Raw genomic sequence first — 21,148 nt, 5'->3', positions numbered from 1 at the left:
TTTTATTTCTAAACTTTAATACTCTAAGAAGCTCACAGTCAAGCTTAATTCTAAGTTTGAATTCTTGGTTCACCTATTCAGCTTAACTTCTCAACTTTTAGTTTCAGTGAGTTTTGGAGTTGAACTTGAAGGTTCTTAATCATTAACAGACGCAGTTCAATCAATATTAGCTTGGAAACACACACGAGACAAGTGAAGGATGCTTGAGCATAAAAAATTGAAGGGAAGGTTATAAACAACTGAGAGGGAGGAAATTTGGAAGCCTCCCTTCCAACCGAAGTGAATATCAGGTGCCAGTGCCTCTTAAGGTGCTTTGGACCTTAGATAATGAGTCTTGAAACATATTCTTACCAACAATGTAGATGAAGTCATCGACTATCTGGGATCTTTGATACAGAAGAAATCATACATGCGAATTGTGGATGAAAATTATGGCATTGCTAGCCCTTTTCGTGTGTCATGTTATGAATAAATGTGTCTGAACAACGCACATTTGCCAAAATACACTTTTTAATACGTCCGACGCTATATTTGCCTGTGTCTCGATATTAAATGTAAGCTGCTGGCTAGTAATAGGTAGAGTTGAAACCATTAAAAAAAATGGCCAAGATAAGACTGGGGTCCGTTGTACTGGTGATTACGAATATCAGCTAATTTCATAATTAGTATGAATATATTATAAGCGAAAAAAAGCAAAAACAATATCATTTCGTTCACTTTAGCAGAAAAGTTGTTTTTAATTACATAGCTTATACAATTTCGTACACAAGTCTTACACACAAGCTAGTAAAAAAGAATGTCCCAATAAATCAATTATAATAGTGTCTTAAGTGCATAAACAAGAAGGATCAAAGACAAAATTGAAGGTGAATAAAGGCATGTTGAAGTAGATCGAGGAAAATCACTGTTCAAATCAGCTATAATATATGCGGTCGCAGTCCAGAGTGCCACTGCTCTATCAAGGGCATCTGGGTCTTCAACAGTCATCATATCACCTTCTGTGTGATGGAAGTAAAAGTATATCTCGTCCGGATCCCATAATCCAGCACCTGGAACACCAGCATCGGTGAAATGAGTTATATCAGTGCTGACAGCTCCAGAGGTCCACTCATACTTGGAAGCGTTAATAGGTGCAAGCATTGAAACAATTTCTTTAATGATACATTCGCCATTTTGTCTGTCTCCTGTATACTGCAAACCTTGCGGATCAAATGTTCCAGAATCAGATTCCATGACAAAAACAAAGTTATTCAACTCGTTCTGATGTTGATTGAAATATTTCTCTGCACCAAGTAAACCTTGCTCTTCTGCCGTCCAGAGTATGTTTCTGATTGTACGCTTTGGCCTTGGTAGTCCAAGATTATTGATAACTTCGACTGCAATAAGACCAAGCATCATCCCTCCAGCATCGTCCATGGCACCTTGCCCAACATCCCAATTGTCAATATGACCAGAGACAACAACTACTTTGTCAGGATATTCGGAACCTTTGTAATCAGCTACAAGGTTATGAGAAGTGACTGGACTCAACATTGTAGAATTTGACTTGATGCTCAAAACTATTTTTTGACCTGCAAAAAAAAAATTCAATAGAGAGAAGACAAACACAGAGTAGACTTTACTGGGAAAGCTATTCTAAAAGGGAATATATGTTTTTCTAACTTCATGCTAATGTTAGCTTACTAGAAAATGAATTGAAATATATTTTTATTAGCAAAATAAATTTTATAATTGAGATCCATTTCTAACTTTTGGATAGCATAAGTGAACCCTAATGAAAAAAAATTCAAATTCACAGGGATAATATTCACATTCTTAGACAAAACTGTATTTTATTTTACTATTAAAGTTTTTGAATCCCCAGAATGCAATCATGGAGACTTGAGGCACAATCATCTTCCTTTTTAGTTGTATATTGATTGTTCACATAAGCACATTTGCAATTTGGCTCATGAAAGATAAACATTCCCTCGACAATAATAATCATAACCAGGTAATTTATCAAGTTACCAGGTAACCAGGTAATTTATCGAAAAAAATTTCCTATCGATTGAAGTTGAACCCATAATTTACCAACAGAGTAATTAGTGCCCATCAGCACAGTATTCAACTCAGTAAGGTGAAATAAAATAACTTCTGGCAAAATTATAAGAGTCAACAATTCGACGTTTTTAATAATACGAGCTATTTTTGATGCTTTTGCTTTTCTAATGCTTTAGGTAATACGTGCTTGTCGCTGCAAAACACCTCTCAAGACCACCTACCAGGGAGCTACTTTAGATGCTTGTGCATTCTGTTTAGCCAAATATTAGCCCATTCCGGGCTGCCTAACCTGTCTCTTGCCTTTTTGTTGGGTACTTGTGGAGTAATTATAAGCCACTGACAGCAGATCCAGGATTTTCTTTAGGGGGCGGGGCATAATAGGCTACTTCGATAAACTTGCGAACAAAGCAAAACCTGCAATTTAAAGGGAACCTCGACAATTATGTGTTGTAGGTAGGTAGTGGAAATAGTCATAAATTTAACCTTAAATCTGGTGAGGGTTAAAGTTCTAATAAATTTGTTGAAATTAGAATGGTGTAAAAATATTGATACAAAAATAGTAAGTTATAAAAACCGCCTTAAAAAAATAAAAAGTTGTTCACCATCTATAAAAATAAATAATGTTTAATATTTTCTGCATAGTTTTTTGCCTTTGCATTTCTGACGGCTATAGCGAGTGAGTTAAGCTTTATATTGTCAAAAAAAGATTGGTCTTGAAGCATCTTTTGGGGTCATGCACTCTTCGAGACAATTTGTGTAGGTCCATTTAGCATGTCGCTTAATTTTATGACATCGCTTAGTAACTACAATAGTAATGATGAGTAGGAAATGAAAATAAAGATATAACTTGTATGTTTGTAAAATATATCTTAACATTAAATACTAGCTATTTTGGGAGTGTAACAAGAAAAACAGAACGAAGAGATAGAAATACATAGAAGAAATTCAAAACGAAGGTTTAAAGTATAGGCAATAAAACATTAACTAATCACTGTTTTTTTAAAATAGTGTTTTGATAAACAGTGTCAACTTTGACGCAATCTCAAAAATTTACTAATCAAAATTTTACTTTTCATAACAACGTAGCGTATCTTTCCACTTTTTAAAGCTCTTTATATTTCGCTTAAGTTACAGAATTCACAATTTTATAAAAAAAAGTATATTTATGTATTTCCACAACCGCTATATCTATTTATTCCATGGTCGGTGTCCACCTCAATATTTTGATGAATGCTTATGATGGCTAGTCCTGTCAGTGTAGAGTCTTGTCAGTTTAGAACTCTTCGTTAGTATTTCCTCTTCTATTCACCTTAAAATATTCGAATAAAGACCAAAATCGTCAGAAAAATATTAACTCTAATAAAGATGCATATAGGTATAAGCTTCAAACTAAGTATATGAGTTGAAATATCCTTAAAACATAACGAATTATGTGTTTGTTATTTTTGTGTTTGATAGGTATAGATTGGCGATTTAAATTCTCAGGGTTTCAAGCTGTGGTAGATTTCTAATTAATTCTTTTTAATCTTTAGATTTTCATATATTCAATTCAAATTTTAAATCTCGGTATGTCTGTTGAGCAGAAAAATAAAAATTTTAAGATTTAGCATTAAGTAAAAGAATTGTCCTGTAAAATTTTGATTTGTAAACAACTGATCGTGGAAATATGATTCGATGGCATGTATTAAAATAAGTATAAAAATACTCAGCGGTATATATAGCAATTTAGACAATTTTATGGTCAAATATATATATATATATTTATATATATATATATATATATATATATATATATATATATATATATATATATATATATATAGCCCACTTATATATAAAGATACAAAAGATACATAGTGGAGTAAACACAAACCAAAATCAACAATAACATTACACAAAAAAAAACTAAAAACAATTAAACAACAGTAACATTAAATAAATAAAATTAGAGAAACCACCGAATGAAACCATGATGAGGCGGCAAATGTTATTACGCTGTTTCCAAAATCTTTTTGTGTAAACCAGTCAGCATTTCAGTAATATTCGGGAGGTGAAACTTATTTATTAATTTTAAATCCCTATACCAAAGAGGAAGATAAAGAAGATATTTACAAAATCGGAAATAGACCACCCGAATATCACTAAAATCCTTATTCCTAAGTATAGGATAAAGCCCAGAAAGGTAAAGAACAGAATGATCTGAATAAGCAGAATACAGCTTTCCAAGGGCAATACGATTATATTTGCCTCGATTAGCTACAATTTTAGAGTAACCAATCTGGATCTTCGTTCTAGCATCCCGGACGGCACGCTCACGAAAAGATATTAAATTTTAGGTAGGTGTAATACCCAACCACCGCAACGAATCTACCTGAGGAATGGAAAAATTTTAGAGCTTAGAGGATTAGGAGGGGATGGAGAATTGAAAGAAAAGATACTCACATTTACCAGCGTTAAGCAAAAGACCGATTTTAGTAAAAGAATAAGAAACTTTATTAACCATCTGCGATAATCTGAGTTTAGACCGGCTAATTAGAAGAATGTCATCAGCATGAGCAAGGTAAGAAATATCAGTTAACCCAACAAAACACATAGAGGGTATGTTTTCAAGGATACTAGAAATAAAAACTTAAAAATACTTGGAGATAATACTCCACCCTGCCGTACCCCCCGACGAACAGGGAAAATAAAAGAAGGTATAATTAGTTTTAATTCGAAGATAGGAATTACCATACCAGAACTTAAGAAGAAAAATCAGCGAAAGTTTAATTCCGTGACTATAAAGAGAACAAGGAGCCTAACTGTGTACAATACTATCGATTAGGAAGGGTGTGCGAAGGCACAGGAGGGCTGGCCCCCAACCCCCCATTGCACTTCCTGGCTGAAGGGCCAAGAAACGGAGAACAGCACCGCCGGTACGGACTGTAAAGTCTAATGCCGTATCCTTTACCTTTACCTTTTTTTTACCAATACTATCGAAAGCCTTAGAAAGAACGATGAAACAAATGTGAAGACCATAGCCTTTAGCAGAAGCATCTTTAAAAAGGCAAGCCAGAGCACAAAGCGCGGGCTGGCAACCAATGCCAAACCGAAAACCGAGCTGCGTTCTCCCCAAAATTAGCATTCAAATTGATGAAAGAAAGTAGGATATATTCAAGGATTTTACTAAGATTACAAGTAACCGTGATTGGTCTGTAAGAAGAACAGTCCAATTGACTCTGACCTCGCTGAAGAAGGGAAGTGATAGTTCCACATAAAAAGCTATCAGGAACAAGAGAACAACAGATAAATATTTGGAGAAGCAACTGTAAATGAAAAAAAACAAAGACGGCAATTTACTTTAAAATGATAAACACTAATTCCGTCAACATCAACAGAGCTTGATTTCAATTTCTTAACCGATACAATTACAGCATCAACAGAAACGGGTAGAACTTGTGCCTGAGTCAAGGAAGACGAGAGAACTTAATCAAGCAACTTTTAGTAAAATGCGTGAACTGCAAAATTCACTTTGGGAAACATACTGAATAGTGGTCAGACCCCGCACGTGGTGAGATGGGTCAATTAAGATTTGCTGAGTTATCTAAATTAGATAAATTAATCACTTTGTCCCATTCATTCTGGTTGGTAGAACAATCTTACCTTTTATATTGGCTTGATCGCAGACGCTTTTTAAACACACGCTTAGTTTTTCTTTATTTCAAACACATTTCCGGATTGTGGTCGACCATTATCAATCCATATCCGCAGCCACAATTTGGCTTTCTTTTTCACAATCCTTAGTTCAGGTTTACCCGACCATATTGGTTTCCTTGTATTTCTACTCACTCGATCCTGAGGTACAGCAACCTCCTCAGCACATTTTAAACACCACACAATTTGGTTGTAGTACTGATTCAGTTCATAATTGCTTTTTGTAGAGCAAACATTTAGCTGGAGTAAAGGAAAGGGTAACACGTGGAGAACCAAGGAGTATGGCCAGGGTTGAAAAATATAGTGACATATTAGCATTTTTCCAGTTACTCCGAACAAACCATTTAGAGGCAGGGGAATCTGCATGGGCTGAACTATTTGTTCTAATCGAAAAGTAGAGTGATGATGGAGGGTGATCAATTTTCCGCTCATCTTTGTGAACGTGCAATGTTGAAGATGTAATAAACGGAGAACAAATCGCATGATCAATATCCGATAGTCTGCCAGAATTATGGACTTACGGAAAAGATAGATCCCTTTTAATTATTCTTTAATTAGGAATACTATCAAGAAGGTTCATAGAACGCACAGATTCAAGCTTTATGTCAGTGTTCATATCACCAATAATAACAAATTCGCAACCACCCTTGCTTGTTCTATGGAGGAGAGTTTTTAAACTTGCTCATGCTTTGGAGAATTTATTCAAAGAAGTCATATTCTTCTCATTATGAGCCTTATTTGAATTATTTAAAACAGTTTTGCCGAATCTTATAGCTAGAAAATGCTCGTCAGAAAAATAACATGACGGAGACAAAAGCTGAGCTTTTTTTTAAAATACATGCTAAGCCCCGAAAGGCCTTCCAGAAGTAGAAGTAGTATCTGTTGTGAAAGCAAAGTGATTAGCACTGCGGCACAGGAAATTAAGACTCATTCTTGTCAAAAGATGTTCCTGCAAGCATACGATGTCAAACTTACTGTATAGTTCATCCAAGGTAAGATCCTTGTTTTTGTCCCATAAATACTAAAAGACACGACTGATACTAATACAAACATTAACTAGATCTGGGCAACATACGACTTACAATTGCTTTCAGTTTAGAACCTGTGAATCTATACGAAACATACTTACCTCCACAATTTGTGGACATAGGTGACAAATTGTAAGGCGAGTCTCTATCTGTGACATGGGACCAGCACATCGCGCATATTTTGGTGTTACACTGGAACAAGACGACTAGAGATATTCAGGGACCAGAAAATGTTACAACAATGGGGAATTGCCTTGAGCTCGTAAACGCGAAAGTTTTCATATCCTACTTTAATACCATGTCGTAATCCTATGGCTCTTAACACTGCGTCAGAGAATTCCAATTTTACCGCGGTGGATCTCCTTAGCCTAGAGGCGTCAAAAACATCAAGGCAGGATGTCAGGTGAGTTAATTGAAAATCCCTTGGAATTCCCTTCAAAGGCCGTAAAACTTCTTAGTTTGCACTTTCACAGAAGAGCCAGTTATCGCTCCTGCTACTGACGAACGGAAATCTTTGGCAGCTGACTTATCTATATTGATGATCAGTTTGTCACGTACATGACGAATACTAGTGATTGATCTATGACCATCTATCTGATGTATCACAACTTTTCATTTTATTGGGTCAGAGAGAGTAGGGGGAGAGTTCGACACAACAATAGTAGCATGCGAGTCGGGAACTGCAGGCTTTGGGAGTTGCGGCTAATTCAATTCATAAGCATCCAGCTTCATCGCAACGACCTTGAGTAGTTTTCCATACGATTAACCTCTGTAGAAAGTCTTGAGTAAGCCACAGCAGGCAGAACGGCAACCTCGGTGGGAGACTTGATAACATAAATTGGAGTCAATACCTCCTCAGAATCCATTTTTTTAATAAGGAAGAGAATATCTTATACATCATTTGTAGAAGCTTTCGCACCAATGCGCCGCGGGCAATTATAATTAGGCACAACCTTCGCCCAAAATTCATTTTTGCATTAGCAATAACACCGCATTCAAAAAAAGTCTAAAAAAGCTGTCGAATAGTAATATAATCTTGAATTGCTTGTTCCCAGTTATTTTGCAGAAAATTCATTACAGGGCAGTGGACATATTCGCAATTATCCATAGCTTGTTTTCAGTAGAGGGTAAATGATCAAGTAGGGTTATATTAGTGTAAATGGTATAGTTGCAGTTGGAAGCACGGTTGTCAACCTACACACTATGATTAGGCTTAAAATTAACGCTTACTTGAAACCAATTTTAATTGTAATGAAATCAGAGTCCAGAGACAGTCAGTCCAGCAAAAAACTCATATATTATCCAAATAGCAAGTAGATAGCTTGAATCTAGGCCAGGTCAATTTAATCCAATACGAAATATTGCGAAATAACAGTCCCTAAATTCTAGCAAGCTTCACAGGATTTAATCCAAAACAAAATATTGCCCAATGATATCCCTGAATTAAATTTGATATATCTGAATTGAATAATTAAATAAAGTTCAAAACGCTGAATTAATGAATGTCATAACAGGTCAGGTTCGAGACAGGTGCAGTAATTCAGGATGAAACAAGCTTCACAGTTCAAATAATCCAAAAAAGGTGTTATCACTTTGAAGACTGATATGCAACCCCTATACAAAAATATACCTATATTTTCCGACTGGTTGGTATTGAAAAGATGAGATAATGTGAAGTAATACTGTAGTTGCATTCCGTCTCCGTGGTTAAATCAATCTGTGTGAATTTCCACTTTTTATCAACATTTAATTAGTAAATATATGAAAAAAAAATCGATGTCATTCTACTGATTCAAACTGAGAATTCCGAGACCCATCTATACCATCTAGTTAAAAAAAAAAAATAAACACATAATTATTTGCCTTCTTTTATAAACTATTTTTCGAAAATCTATTCTTCGTAAATGATTACTCCGACCGTTGAAGGAGTATTTCGACTCATATACCTAGTTTTAATTATATTCTTATACGAACCTTTTATTAAAATTCTAAAGCGTTTGGCCTTTATTTTAATGTTTTAAAATGAACAGAGGAGGTGATATGACATATATTGCAGAGCTTTAATTAGATGAAAATACGCAGTAAAGCATTTAAACTTCTGCAATGAAGTTCTCTGATTGTTTCACAGTTAAGGAGGGAGGGAGCTGCTCAAAGGGTGTATTTTAATGCCAAAACATTCCAGCTCTCATTTAGCCTTCAGATGAATTCAATTTAAAAAACGAGGTTTTTCAACTGAAAGTATTAAAACTCAAAATGAGCAGAAATGATTCCCTTTATAAAGGGTTCACCTTTCTGCTCAATACCTTGCTCTTTCAATAAAGCTCTTAACATGTTTAAAAGGGCTTTTTACTCTAATGGAAAGGCCCTTGGTTTTCAGAAGGTGTTCTTGAAAAATTGGAACAGACAGTTAAATTTTAGGGTAAAGAGCAAGGTACTGAGGAGAGCGGCAACTCCTTCGTATACAGAATAATATCTTTTCTTTTCGAGTTTTAATGTTGCTCCTTACTTTCAGTTGGAAATTTTTTTTTTAATTTAATCTCTGGATCGTTTCTTAAATTTTGTTTCTAGAAAAAAATGCCGGTAAATATGGCTCACACTCCATTAAAAATTCCCTTCCTTCACTAGAAACTCCGTGAACATTTATTACCACGTAAAATAACCCCCTTCCTCCTCTTAAAATTTCTTGTGGACGAATTAGCGTGAAAAGTTCATTTGAAAGAGACTTTAATGTCTAATCGTTTTCCTGATCGCTCCAGATATTCCCCCTTCCGTGGAATTTTTGTCTGAAAACCCGAAATATGCTGAAAATAGCCCCTGGAAAACTACCCTGAAAAAATACCCACATGCAAAATTGAGTTGGCAAAGAGATAGTGAGACAAATAAAAAGAATTACGCATAGAAATTATGCCAAATCTCTCCACTGTAAAACTCACTCTTGTAAGCTAGTCCCGAGTAATTTACCTCCCCACGGAAACTCTATCCATGGGAACCCAACCCAAGCACAAAATACTTCCCCCAAAAAAGTCTGTATACTTCCGCATTACGAATACTATACATAAACATGTTCATAAATTACAGGCCTTTCCCTACGGTTTGTGGGGGAGGGGGTATGTTAACCCTAAAAGCATAGTTAAACTATACTGAACAAAGTGACAATCTACATTTTTTTTAAATGGGTAAGCAGGAGGCCCCTCCCATGGCCGTATTTCTAGAAAATTGCCCCCCGAGGGAGGTTAGCTGCCCTCCAATCTTTCAGGTCACAAATAGGGCACAAACAATTTTAACTTCTTTTCAAATTCACTCTCTACCGAGCTTCTATAACCATTATTTCGATACGATCAACTTTGGAAAAAGAAAAAATAAGTAAACACGCATCCGTTAACTTTGTTTAGGCCAAAAATAAGCAAAATTCTACGTTTTGCTTTATAGGCGCTTGGAACTTCTAAACTAGGATATTCTGGTACGCTAAATCTGATGGTGTAATTTTTGTTAAATTTCTTTACTTATAGGAAATTTTCACCCACTATTTTGAAAATCAAGCAGATTTTGTCAGGCTCTTAACTTTGATTAAATAAAAAAAAAGAAGTTTTTTAACTGAAAGTAAGGAGCGACATTAAAACTTAAAACGAACAGAAATTACTTCGTATATAAAAAGGGCTGCTTCCTCATCAACGCCCCGCTCTTTACGCTAAATTTTGACTCTTTCTCTCAACTCTTCTTTTTAAAACAGTAAAAAACTTTAGCGTAAAGAGCAGGGCGTTAATGAGGAAGCAGCCCCTTTCATATATAACGTAATTTCTGTTCGTTTTAAGTTTTAATGTCGCTCATTACTTTCAGTTAAAAAACTTGTTTTTTTTTTATATTTAATTTCTGAACGTTTTTGAATCAATGCATGTTTTGACTTTGGCTCTCCCCAGAGGAATAATTAAAACGAAATTTGCATATTTATTTTTTTGGCTAAATGGCTTTTTCATGTTTTTATTAGCAAAAGATATATGTAACTTATAAATTAGCTTACGTAACGAACTTTTGTATTCTCATGCTTTTAGTACATATATGAGGGGTTCACCCCCTCGTCAGTACTTTGTTCTTTACATTGAAGCTTAAATTTTGTCAAAATTCATAAAGAATGACCCCTGAATCACAAAAGCCGTAGAATAAATAGTTGAAATTGCTAAAAATACTTTAGCGTAAAGAGTGAGGTATTAGGAGGAGGTGAGCCCCTCATATGCGTAATAATTTCTGTTCGTTTCAAGTTTTAATGCTGCTCCTTACTTCCAGTTGAAAAAACTTTTCATAATTATTTTTTCATTGTTTTTTTTTTCAATAATGCTAGAAAATCCTGCGCTCCCTTCATGGAAATTTTCTTCCCCCTTAAAAAATTCCTCGATGGAAAGTTCCCCCAACATATCCCCCTCTTTTCAACCCTCCCCCCAACCAAACAATCCCCCTGAAATCGTCTGCACACTTCCCAATAGCCATTACTATATGTAAGCACTGGTCAACGTTTGTAAATTGTAGCCTCTCCCACGGGGACTGTGGAGGAGTAAGTCGTCCCCAAAGACATAGTTGTAAGGTTTTTCGACTACGCTGAATAAAATGGCTATCTCAGAATTTTGATCCGTTGACTCTGGAAAAATAATTAGCGTGGGAGGGGGCCTAGGTGCCCTCCAATTTTTTTGGCCACTTAAAAAGGGCACTAGAACTTTTCATTTCAGCTAGAATGAGCCCTCTCGCAAACGTTCTAGGACCATTGGGTCGATACGATCACCCCTGGAAAAAACAAAACAAAAAAAAACAAATAAACACGCATTCGTGATCTGCCTTCTGGCAGGAAATACAAAATTCCACATTTTTGTAGATAGGAGCTTAAAACTTCTGCAAAAGGGTTCTCTGATACGCTGAATCTGATGGTGTGATTTTCGTTAAGATTCTGTGACTTTTAGGGGGTGTTTCCCCCTATTTTCTAAAATAAGACAAAATTTCTCAGGCTTTTAACTTTTGATTGGTAAGACTAAACTTAATGAAACTTATATATTTAAAATCAGATTTAAAATGTGATTCTTTTGATGTAGCTATTGGTATCAAAATTCCATTTTTTAGAGTTTTGGTGACCACTGAGCCGGGTCGGTCCTTACTACAGTTCGTTACCACGAACTGTTTGATGGGTAAAAGTGAAAATAAATTTTATGGATTATGACTAATGATACATTTTTGGCAGATTTTATATATTTGGAGTCAGTATGATAAGACATTTCTTTTGATGTGTGCATTGATATCAACATTCCATTTTTTAGAGTTTTGGTTACTATTGTAGCTGAGTCGCTCCTCAATGAAATCACGAACTGTTTCATACAGAATTAGTAGTAAGAGGGAGATGAGGGAATTATGGAGGTAGAGGTTGATGTATAATCCCCAGGGCTGTAACCAGGAACTTTTGGGTGGGTTGAACTTTCCATGGGTGGGGGGGAATACAAAAGGAACTTTAAAAAAACACATCAAAAATGTGAAATTGATATTTAATCCCTCTTAATTTCTGGAAATATTTCTATACTAAGATGTTATTATAAAAATAAAGAATAACATTTAATCCCAAAATAAGCATTCCATACAGGAGGTGGACTGCTTCTTTCTCGTCCTCATGGGTGTAGAAACTTTAGAGGGTGCTTTTTAAATTAGAAATTGAGAATTTTAGTCCTTTTTTATGAGTTGTAAGTGACTGGAGACCAACTAGCGGTGGGAAAGGGGGTTAAACGTCAGCTCCCCTCTATGAAATCTATTGGATCTATATAAAGATTCGCATCTTTATATTACTTATAAAATTCAGCGAAGTAGTCAAGTTAAGCCTTTATAAAACAAACCCCATTATGCTTCCGTATACCAAATTGAACCAGCCTGTTTGTCAAAGTTTCGGTAGATAAAGGGTATCGACAAAATTGGACGTAGCCATTGAAAAAACAAAGAAGACACGTAACACTTTCTTATGTAGTGAAAAAAGTCAATATCTTGTTTAAAAATACATATAAAACTATTAAACTCCCCCTGAGCATTATTGGTTTTATAACCCGTATTCTGACCAAAAATAAAGCTTTTGGATTCAACAGAGACTGTTCTAAAAAAAACTAAAACGCAAGTTTTTGAAGAAATCAGATGACATAAATAAAATCTGGTTTGTATGCTTAATTTAGATAGCTAATCTGTTTCAAACTATATGCCATTCATATTTTTATTCATTTCTGTCATCTTGAAATATAACTTTTTAGAAATTAGAGTGCGCTTGACAGTTTATTTTTTTTAATTACCAAATGGTATTTTTGGAAAGAATACTTCGTAAATATTTGTAGCCATGTTTAGGAGTATATACATGGAATTTCTCACTAAAAAAAAATTACCAATTCCTGAGAAAGATATTGAGCATTGTTTAAGATTGGGCATTGTTAAGAATAGCAATCGATCAAAATGGAGTAGACTCCTCTTAACCTAAACTAAGGGTTGAATCGAAAGGAGTTTAAATTGAATCAGAGTGTAGTAAATGGGGATTGAGTTGCATAATGTTTTAGTTAAATAAGGGTGAGTTAAAGGAGGCTTGAATTACACGGGAGTTGAGCTGAAGGAAGTTTGAGTTGTATGGAAGTGTAGTTGCACGGGATCGAGTTGCAAGGAGGTTAAATTGAATGAGAGTTGAGGTGTGGGGGGTTGAGTTGAATGAGAGTTGATTTAAATGGGTACGTGTTAAACGGGGATTGAACTGCACAAGGGTTTAGTTACATGGGTCTAGTTGAACAGGGTTCAGTTAAAAGAGGGTTCAGCTGGACAAAAACCCCTTTTTATAGAATTTTTGAAACCCTCCATGACAGACCTAATTAACCGATGTGAAACCATTGCTATGGTGAATACATAGAATAACCTACCGCTATACGCTACGCATAGAATAACCTACAAGCATACTATACCACCATAGCCTACCAGCAGGCTAGAACCAAAAAGTTTTGCTACCTTGTCCCCAATTTCTTTGTAGATCAACTCTTCCTTTAAAGTTAACCTTTTAAAGTTTTTCGCCAGTTTAAGGATTCTATAGCGTATCAAAGAATTAAGGCATCCAAAGAATTGGTACCAAAAGCTATGGATTTGATTGGCACAATAAGGGTCAAAATCAGGGCATGATCGACTTGGTGTGGGGCCCGATTTGAATCTGTTTGGGGCCTCCTCTATATATTAAATTTCTAAATAAAATTCAATTTGTTGGCATTGAAGATTGCAATGGTGTTGTTCTTCTAAAATAATATTTGTTTCTTCTGCACGTTCATTTTTGACTTGTTCTGATTCTCGCTTTCTTGTAACAAAACAGTTCTTTGTCCTTCACTGTCATTTATGAAACTTTCTGAGACTCGCTTTAGCGTATCTGCTAAACCTACAGTTCTTTGTTCTTCAATTTTATGTTTGACACGTTGATTCCAACTGTTGATTGTAATTATCGCTGATGATTATTTTCTATCTGCATGTTTCATTGTTCTCATTGTCACATATCTTGAAACCACATATTTACCTTTTCTTCATTTTTACTTTTATTTGTTCTGATCCTCATTGTCGCATGTCTTGTAACCGTATATTTTCTTTTGTTCCTCACTTTCGTTTTCAGTCATTGTGACTTTCACTGCCACTTACCTTTTAACCACATGTTTCTATGTTCTTCAATTTTGTTTTTGACTTGTTCTAATCGTCGGTTCACTAATATTCTAACTATATATTTTTTTGATCTTTATTTTCGTTTATCATTCCTTCAGACACTTTTTCCGTGCCTTTTGCCTCAGCAGCTTGGATTGGTCTTGTTCCTTTTGATGGTCTTGAATGTTTAGTAACACCTGTACATTTACATTTCTCAGTTCGTTCTCTTGATCGTGTCTCATTTGATGGACCAGTCTATTCAGTTTCAACTTGCGTTTTGTCTTTTTTTCCTCATTTTGTACTTACGTTTGTGTCCCCTAGATATTATGAAACTGCTTAAAATACCTTTTGACATTTACATCACCAAATATGGGTACATGAATTTACATATTTCTAAATTTTTGTCCTGAAAATTCTCCTAAACCAGTTTTTTAATCTATTTTCCTTGCGTTGTCACTTTCAATCAATTATTTAGTCAATCCTGATTTATTGCTGATATCGGATAGTTTTTCTTATTGGTTTTAGCCGGGGAAATGACCTTTTTCCTGAAGCAACGCTTCCCGGAATTGTTAAGAACATTTCAAAATTTCGAAAATTAACTGTTCATTTAAATAGCAGTGCGAGGCCCTTTCAAACTCGAGGCCCAATTGGGCCCAATCGATCCAATTACCCTTTTGCCGGCCCTGGTCATACTGATTCAACAGTCTTGAAAGCTTATACAACAATTTATGGAAAGCGGATTGGGCTATATTTTAGTTTTCACAAAGCGATTAGAAAAGGCCAGGATTTCCTCTCCTTTATTAATGTTATTATTATTATTCAACGTAAGAGGAATAGAAGACATCACATTTTAGTCAATAATCGAATCTAGCAGCAAATTGAAACCTGAAGCTGGGCTTTTCAGTACAAAGATGAATAAGACGAATAGAACAATGGTCTGCTTTTGTGGGATTAGCACAATTCGTCGTGAAAATATTGCAAAATTAAAATATTACCCCTTCGATAAATTCTTCGCAGCATTTCAGCATCTTCCTTTGTTATCGCAATTGACGGTATTTTTTCAACGCCATCTTCATACTGTGTTACCCCTGTATGTGGAGAGTTGATTGAAAATGGACCAATGGATTCTACTAAAGCTGCAACAGCTCCAAGCTTCGCTGCTTCAGGGGCTGCTTTGTATCTATATTCTCTACTTTCCCCATAGCTGCTGTAACCCTGGTTATAGACAACTATTTTGCCCGATACCTAGAATCAAAATACAAAAAAAACTTACCACAAAACAGATCTTAATCCTGCAAAAATGAATTTCATAAAAAGAACTTGTTTTATGGATCAACGTTTACTAAAATTTATTCCTCAATACATCGATGGCTATCTGTATTAAAAGGGCGTAAATGCTTTACAGAAAGTGGCAAATAAGAATATTATAGAGAAAAAGTTTCAAAAAGCGATCAGTGGAAAAATAAATTGCAAAACTAGGGAATTAGAAACATACCCACACGAAGAAAACCAAACAACTTGCAGTTCAAAATAAATGACTTTTAGTTTTAATTTCAGTACAAAAATATACTTTATCTAAACGTTGCAAGTCATAAATTTAGTTTTCTTAAGATGTCTATGCTTTTAAAATGTGTTTAAACTAATATTTACGTACCATAATCATTTTAACAGAATTATGTAAATTGTCTCTGGGTGCTAACTATATGGTATACGCTAATTATCTTAATTAGGAAAGAAATACTGAAAAAAACTGACTCTTGTCAGAAGATTAATTCTGAAGTTTGAAGGATTTGTTTTCAGCAACTTTAGAATAATATCACTGATTCTATCCAATGAACAAACAATTGTTTATTGTTTTTTTATTCTATACAGAAAGAATAATTTTGAGGACGGAGTCGATTTCAAAGATATTAAAACTATTAAATGTTACAAAAACTTTTAGGGGAAAAACAGTTGCAAAAAAAAATCTAGCAAGATTTCAATACTGGAAACATACTATTACTAGTACTACTGACATCTCATTGGAGCACAACACTACTTAAGTGTCCTATAGAACTTATCAAAAGGATAAACTGTAGAGGGGGATTCTATTTACTTTACACACAAGAGAGGAAAGTTCAAACATGTCAAATTTGTATGGGGAGCTATTCGACGATCCTACAACACTGGCACTTTTTACAAATCCCAATGCCAGTTTTGAAAAAGAATTACCTTTGATAAATGAAGAGTCGGTGAAGGTGTGTGAACCCATGGCAATATGTCGTTGTTTGGTGATTGTACAAAGAATAAGAAGTTTGATATTATTTACATTATCTCTCAGTTTTTCCACTGCTAAGGCAACGGAATTCATTACCTGAATTCATTAAGGAATTCATTACCGGAATTCATTACATAGCTATGTAGGCTTCTGTTCCATCCCAATCTATTAAATTCCTCCCTCTTTCCACCTTTCCAAGAAGTACAATTCCCTTTAAATCTTTACTTACGACATCCTCCGAACTCATTTGGGGACAAAGTGCCTTTCAGTGTGTCCTGGATAGCCGGCCAACAAGGACAACCTTTTGCAATCTATCATCCTTCATTAGCAGAACGTGTCCATAGAGGTAGTAACATATAGGAAGTTAAAACTACTAAAAGAAATTTAAAAGAGATGACAAGTTGAAATTGAAGTACCTGGCTAGGGTCTAGCTTATACAGCTCATCGAAATTCTCAACAACAACAGCTTCTGCTACAAGAGCCTGCCCATTAGGTGTTGCAACGCTTGAACCGAACGCTAAAGTGGCCATTTTCTTTTTGACTGGCTCCACGACAAATGCCTCCTCTCTACCCCTGGAAATGGCAGTCAAAACAAATGAAAGGCTGTAATTGGTCGTTTGAACATAACAATAAAAATAAAGAACAATCTTCGATTTCAAACCCTAGTTTTTAATTCATTTTTTGCTTCAATATTCTATCATAGTCAGCCTCTTTCTCTTTGAGGGGGTCGAAGTGATCTTCTTCCTCTTTGCATTATATAAGATATTGTTCCAGGTTTTCATCCGTCACGATGTCTACGATTGAAATGGATAAAGTTCAACTGGCTGCAAAATCAATTTAGTCCTTTCTTTCGATACTATTTTGTTGTTGTTTTTCCAACGCTGAGGAATAGCCTTTGATCAAGTGATTACTGATCGATAGCGAAAAAACAAAACCAAATTGTTGCTCTCGCAACACTTTAGTCGGCGAAGCCGAACAAAAGTTGCCACAACACTTCACGTTGCCCGGGCAACGTAAGTCTAGTTTTTATTGGTTTTGTTTGATATTTGCCTCGTACTATTGTTTTTTTTCTTTGTTTTTTTTTTTTATATATTCTGCTCTGTCCTTTTCAAGTTTTTGTAGACGGGTTTTCAATAAAAAAATTAATAAATATGACTGCAATAGTTGACACGCAGAGAGAAAATCGATTAATAGAAATAGCTTACATTTGATATGCACCGACATTTTAAGTAATGCTTTAGAGAGTGTTACCAGATAATATTGGGGCGGGTTCGTAAGATATTTTTTAGTAATAGAGTTTTTTACACTATTGGAACTTGAATGTGCTATCAGGGATCAAATAAAATTAAGAGTATCATTATGGCTGAAATAGCGTATACCTTCATACATGGTAGGTTTTATTTTCCTCTTCAATACACAGAGTTTTACACTTACATTAAGGGCATTCTTGAGTGAGATACCTATATACATAGCCTACAAAGTGCTTTTTTAGTTGCCTTTTTAAGTAACCAAAATTGGATGGCAACTAAGACTCTTCCTCTGCCCCTTTTTTATCAAAACCGTCCGATCAAAACTATGAGAAAGTCATTCAGCCAAAAAATGAGATTTGCATATTAATGCAAATCTCATTTTTATTATTCATGTAAGGTGAGCCAAAATCAAAACATGCATTAATTCAAAAATGTTCAGAAATCAAATAAAAAAACAAGTTTTTTCAACTGGTAGTAAAGAGCGACATTAAAACTTAAAACGTACAGAAATTATTCCGTATATGAAAGGGGTTTTCCCCTCCTCGACGCATCGCTCTTTAAGCTAAAGTTTTTTATTGTTTTAAAAAGTAGAGTTGTGATAAAAAGTCAAACTTTAGCGTTAAGAGCGAGGCGTCAAGGAGGGGACAACCTCTTTCATATATGAAATAATTTCCGTTAGTTTAAAGTTTTAATGTCGCTCCTTACTTTTAGTTGAAAAACTTGTTTTTCTTTATTTAATACATTTTAAAACCATTTACTTTCCATTTTGATTTTCCAATTAAGTAGAACAAGTGTGACGCTAAAAATCAATGAAAAAAGTAGGATGATCATGCATCTCGCTTCTTTATCAACATGTGTAATAAAAATATAAAGGTGATATTATGGCAGTATTTTGTTCTCGGCTTATAAGAAGCTGATTGCTGAGTCTACTAAAGATATAAAGGTGCCTACTAAAGATATAAAGGTGCCTGGTATGTAAAAGTATAGCAAAACAAATTATCGAAATTTGATAATAAAAACTTGGTGTGTGCTAGAGATGAACCCATGAGATTCTTTGACAGTTGGGTATGTACAAATGTAGCAAAATAAATTGTAGAAATTTGATAATAAGAACTTGGTTTCTGTTAGAGCCGAACAAATGGGATTCTGTTAACTTGCCTAGGAACTCAAAGGTTGATTTCTAACGGGCACCTGACAAAATTCGATATAACATCCTCACTTCTATGTACTTTTGATGCTCATAATAAGAATGAATTGTTGAAAATATAAGTTGGAAGAAAATTCTCAGTGACATAGAGAAACATATTTTGAAACATTTTTGAATATTTCGAACTTTTTTTATTTTATATGACCATATTCAATAGTTAGCATACATCTATTGATTATTTGACAATGGATTTAATTGGTAATTAATTAATTAAGATTATAGATTATAACGTATTAATTATAATGGATACGTATGAAATTTGTTAGTTAATACATCTTCAAGAAAAAATAATGATTGAACCAATACTTATTAATTAGCTTGATAGTTGTGTATGTGCATTTATATCTGTGTGTAATTTCTGGGAAGTTTGGTGTATACAGTCTATGAAAAGGCTTGTAGTCTAAGAATGTTAATAAAGCCTAATAATTGTACATGTGCAGTTTATTTTTGTAAAGTTAGCATACAAAGCCTATGAGCCACTCTTTTAGCTCAAAAATGTTAGACAAAGACTTATCATTTCCGCGCTTCCTTTTTGTGTTATTAAAATTATTCGAAACTCTGCTTACAAATAGAACAAAGAAACTTCATAAAATATGCCATTGAGTTAAAACATGCAAAAAAAAAAATCCAGACGAAAATCAAGTTTAAAAGTTAGAAAAATAGAATAGAATATTACACTTGATCACCGAGAAACAATTAGTAGTTCGACAAAAGGCTAGGTAATGAAAAACTAGCCACATGTGTTACTCCTACTGTTATTAATGGTATATAAAGCTAAAGGAAATGACTAAAAAGCCCTTACCTTATCCAGTGAGGGAGATCAGGGGCTGGTTCTTTCCAGACCTCATCCATAACAGATTCGGGAGAACTGAGGTTTGAAACGAGATAGTCGATTGAATCTTCAAGAATTTGGGATCCAGTTATCCTTTTTTGGTATTTGTCAACAAAATCTGCCAGTTTCTTGTAACATAGTCCTTTAGAAGCTCCATTGATAGTCTCTTCGATAATTCCCTCAACTATTGGCTTATAGCTCCGAACTTCCTCTAGTAAAGCCTGATCACATTCTAAGGAATTAACATAAAAGGGAGCTAGAAATAAGAAAATATACTTCAGTATTGCGTGCATTTTTCACACTGCATTTAACTCTATTTGAATTCGTTGCTTATCATACATTAAAAAGCCAACATTACAATACTTAATGCCATAAAAGTTTGATAAAGAAAAAGGAAAAAACAAACAACTTTCATGGTAATAAGCATTGATAGGACGGTGAGTAATCGGCAAGCCAATCAGTTTTTTTAGACAAATTTTGTAAGCCAAATTCACTGAGTAGGTTATTGCTGGCTATTACATTTCGTGACGACCCTAGATTTGTCAGAATTCCAAGCATGTAAGGTTTGGACTAAAAACAAGAGAAAAAAGTTCATACTTGAGAGATGGAAATTACATTCGTTAATTTTCAAAGGTATTCTACTTTACAATCATCACATAACGTAAAACAGTCTTAAGACTACACTTCGTATACGTGGTCCGAGAAAAAGGGTAGAACAAACAAACAAGGAGAAATTGAAGAAGGTGAAAACTAAAATATAGCGTTCATATTTCGCCCCGAACTTTCGCTCAGCCGTCCTCAGTGAAAAAAGTAGGAAAAATGCACTAGATAAAATGCGGCTACTGAAACATGACACGTTACCGATCCTTAAAAAATTAGTAGTTCGACTAAGGGCACACATAAGGGTGGAGGGGGGAGTCAGGAGGGTGCCAGCCCCCTTGGGTGAATGATGCTGCCTTATATTTTTATATTTTTGTTTTGAGATTTGTATTATACATCATTGGAAGTGCCGATTAGACAAGATAACCCCCCCCCCAAAGAAAAAGAAATTCTGCCTATGGGTACCCATGACTTAAACTGTCACCTAAATATAAAAACTACAAAAACACTGACTAAGGGATAGAGCCGTCACCAATTTGGAAATTACCTTGAAAGTTTGTTGTGGTTTACGCT

The 21,148-nt window shown here is 34.8% G+C and overlaps 1 protein-coding gene across 1 annotated transcript; it reads right to left on the bottom strand.

The window, feature by feature from the left end:
- Positions 1 to 654: 654 nt before the first annotated feature.
- Positions 655 to 20,314, bottom strand: LOC136034368 (carboxypeptidase Q-like). Its single transcript, XM_065715511.1, has 4 exons — positions 19,946 to 20,314; positions 17,103 to 17,259; positions 15,425 to 15,674; positions 655 to 1,571 (listed from the first exon to the last, which is right to left on the bottom strand). Exons 1-4 carry the CDS (start codon positions 20,266 to 20,268, stop codon positions 814 to 816), a joined length of 1,488 nt encoding a protein of 495 aa, XP_065571583.1. The 5' UTR covers positions 20,269 to 20,314; the 3' UTR covers positions 655 to 813.
- Between the last annotated feature and the right edge of the window lie 834 nt (positions 20,315 to 21,148).

The sequence above is a fragment of the Artemia franciscana genome, chromosome 13 (genome assembly GCF_032884065.1).
Source record: "Artemia franciscana chromosome 13, ASM3288406v1, whole genome shotgun sequence".
Lineage (NCBI taxonomy): Eukaryota > Metazoa > Arthropoda > Branchiopoda > Anostraca > Artemiidae > Artemia > Artemia franciscana.
The sequence above is the reverse complement of the archived record's forward strand: the minus strand, read 5'-3'. Positions and strand labels throughout refer to the sequence as shown.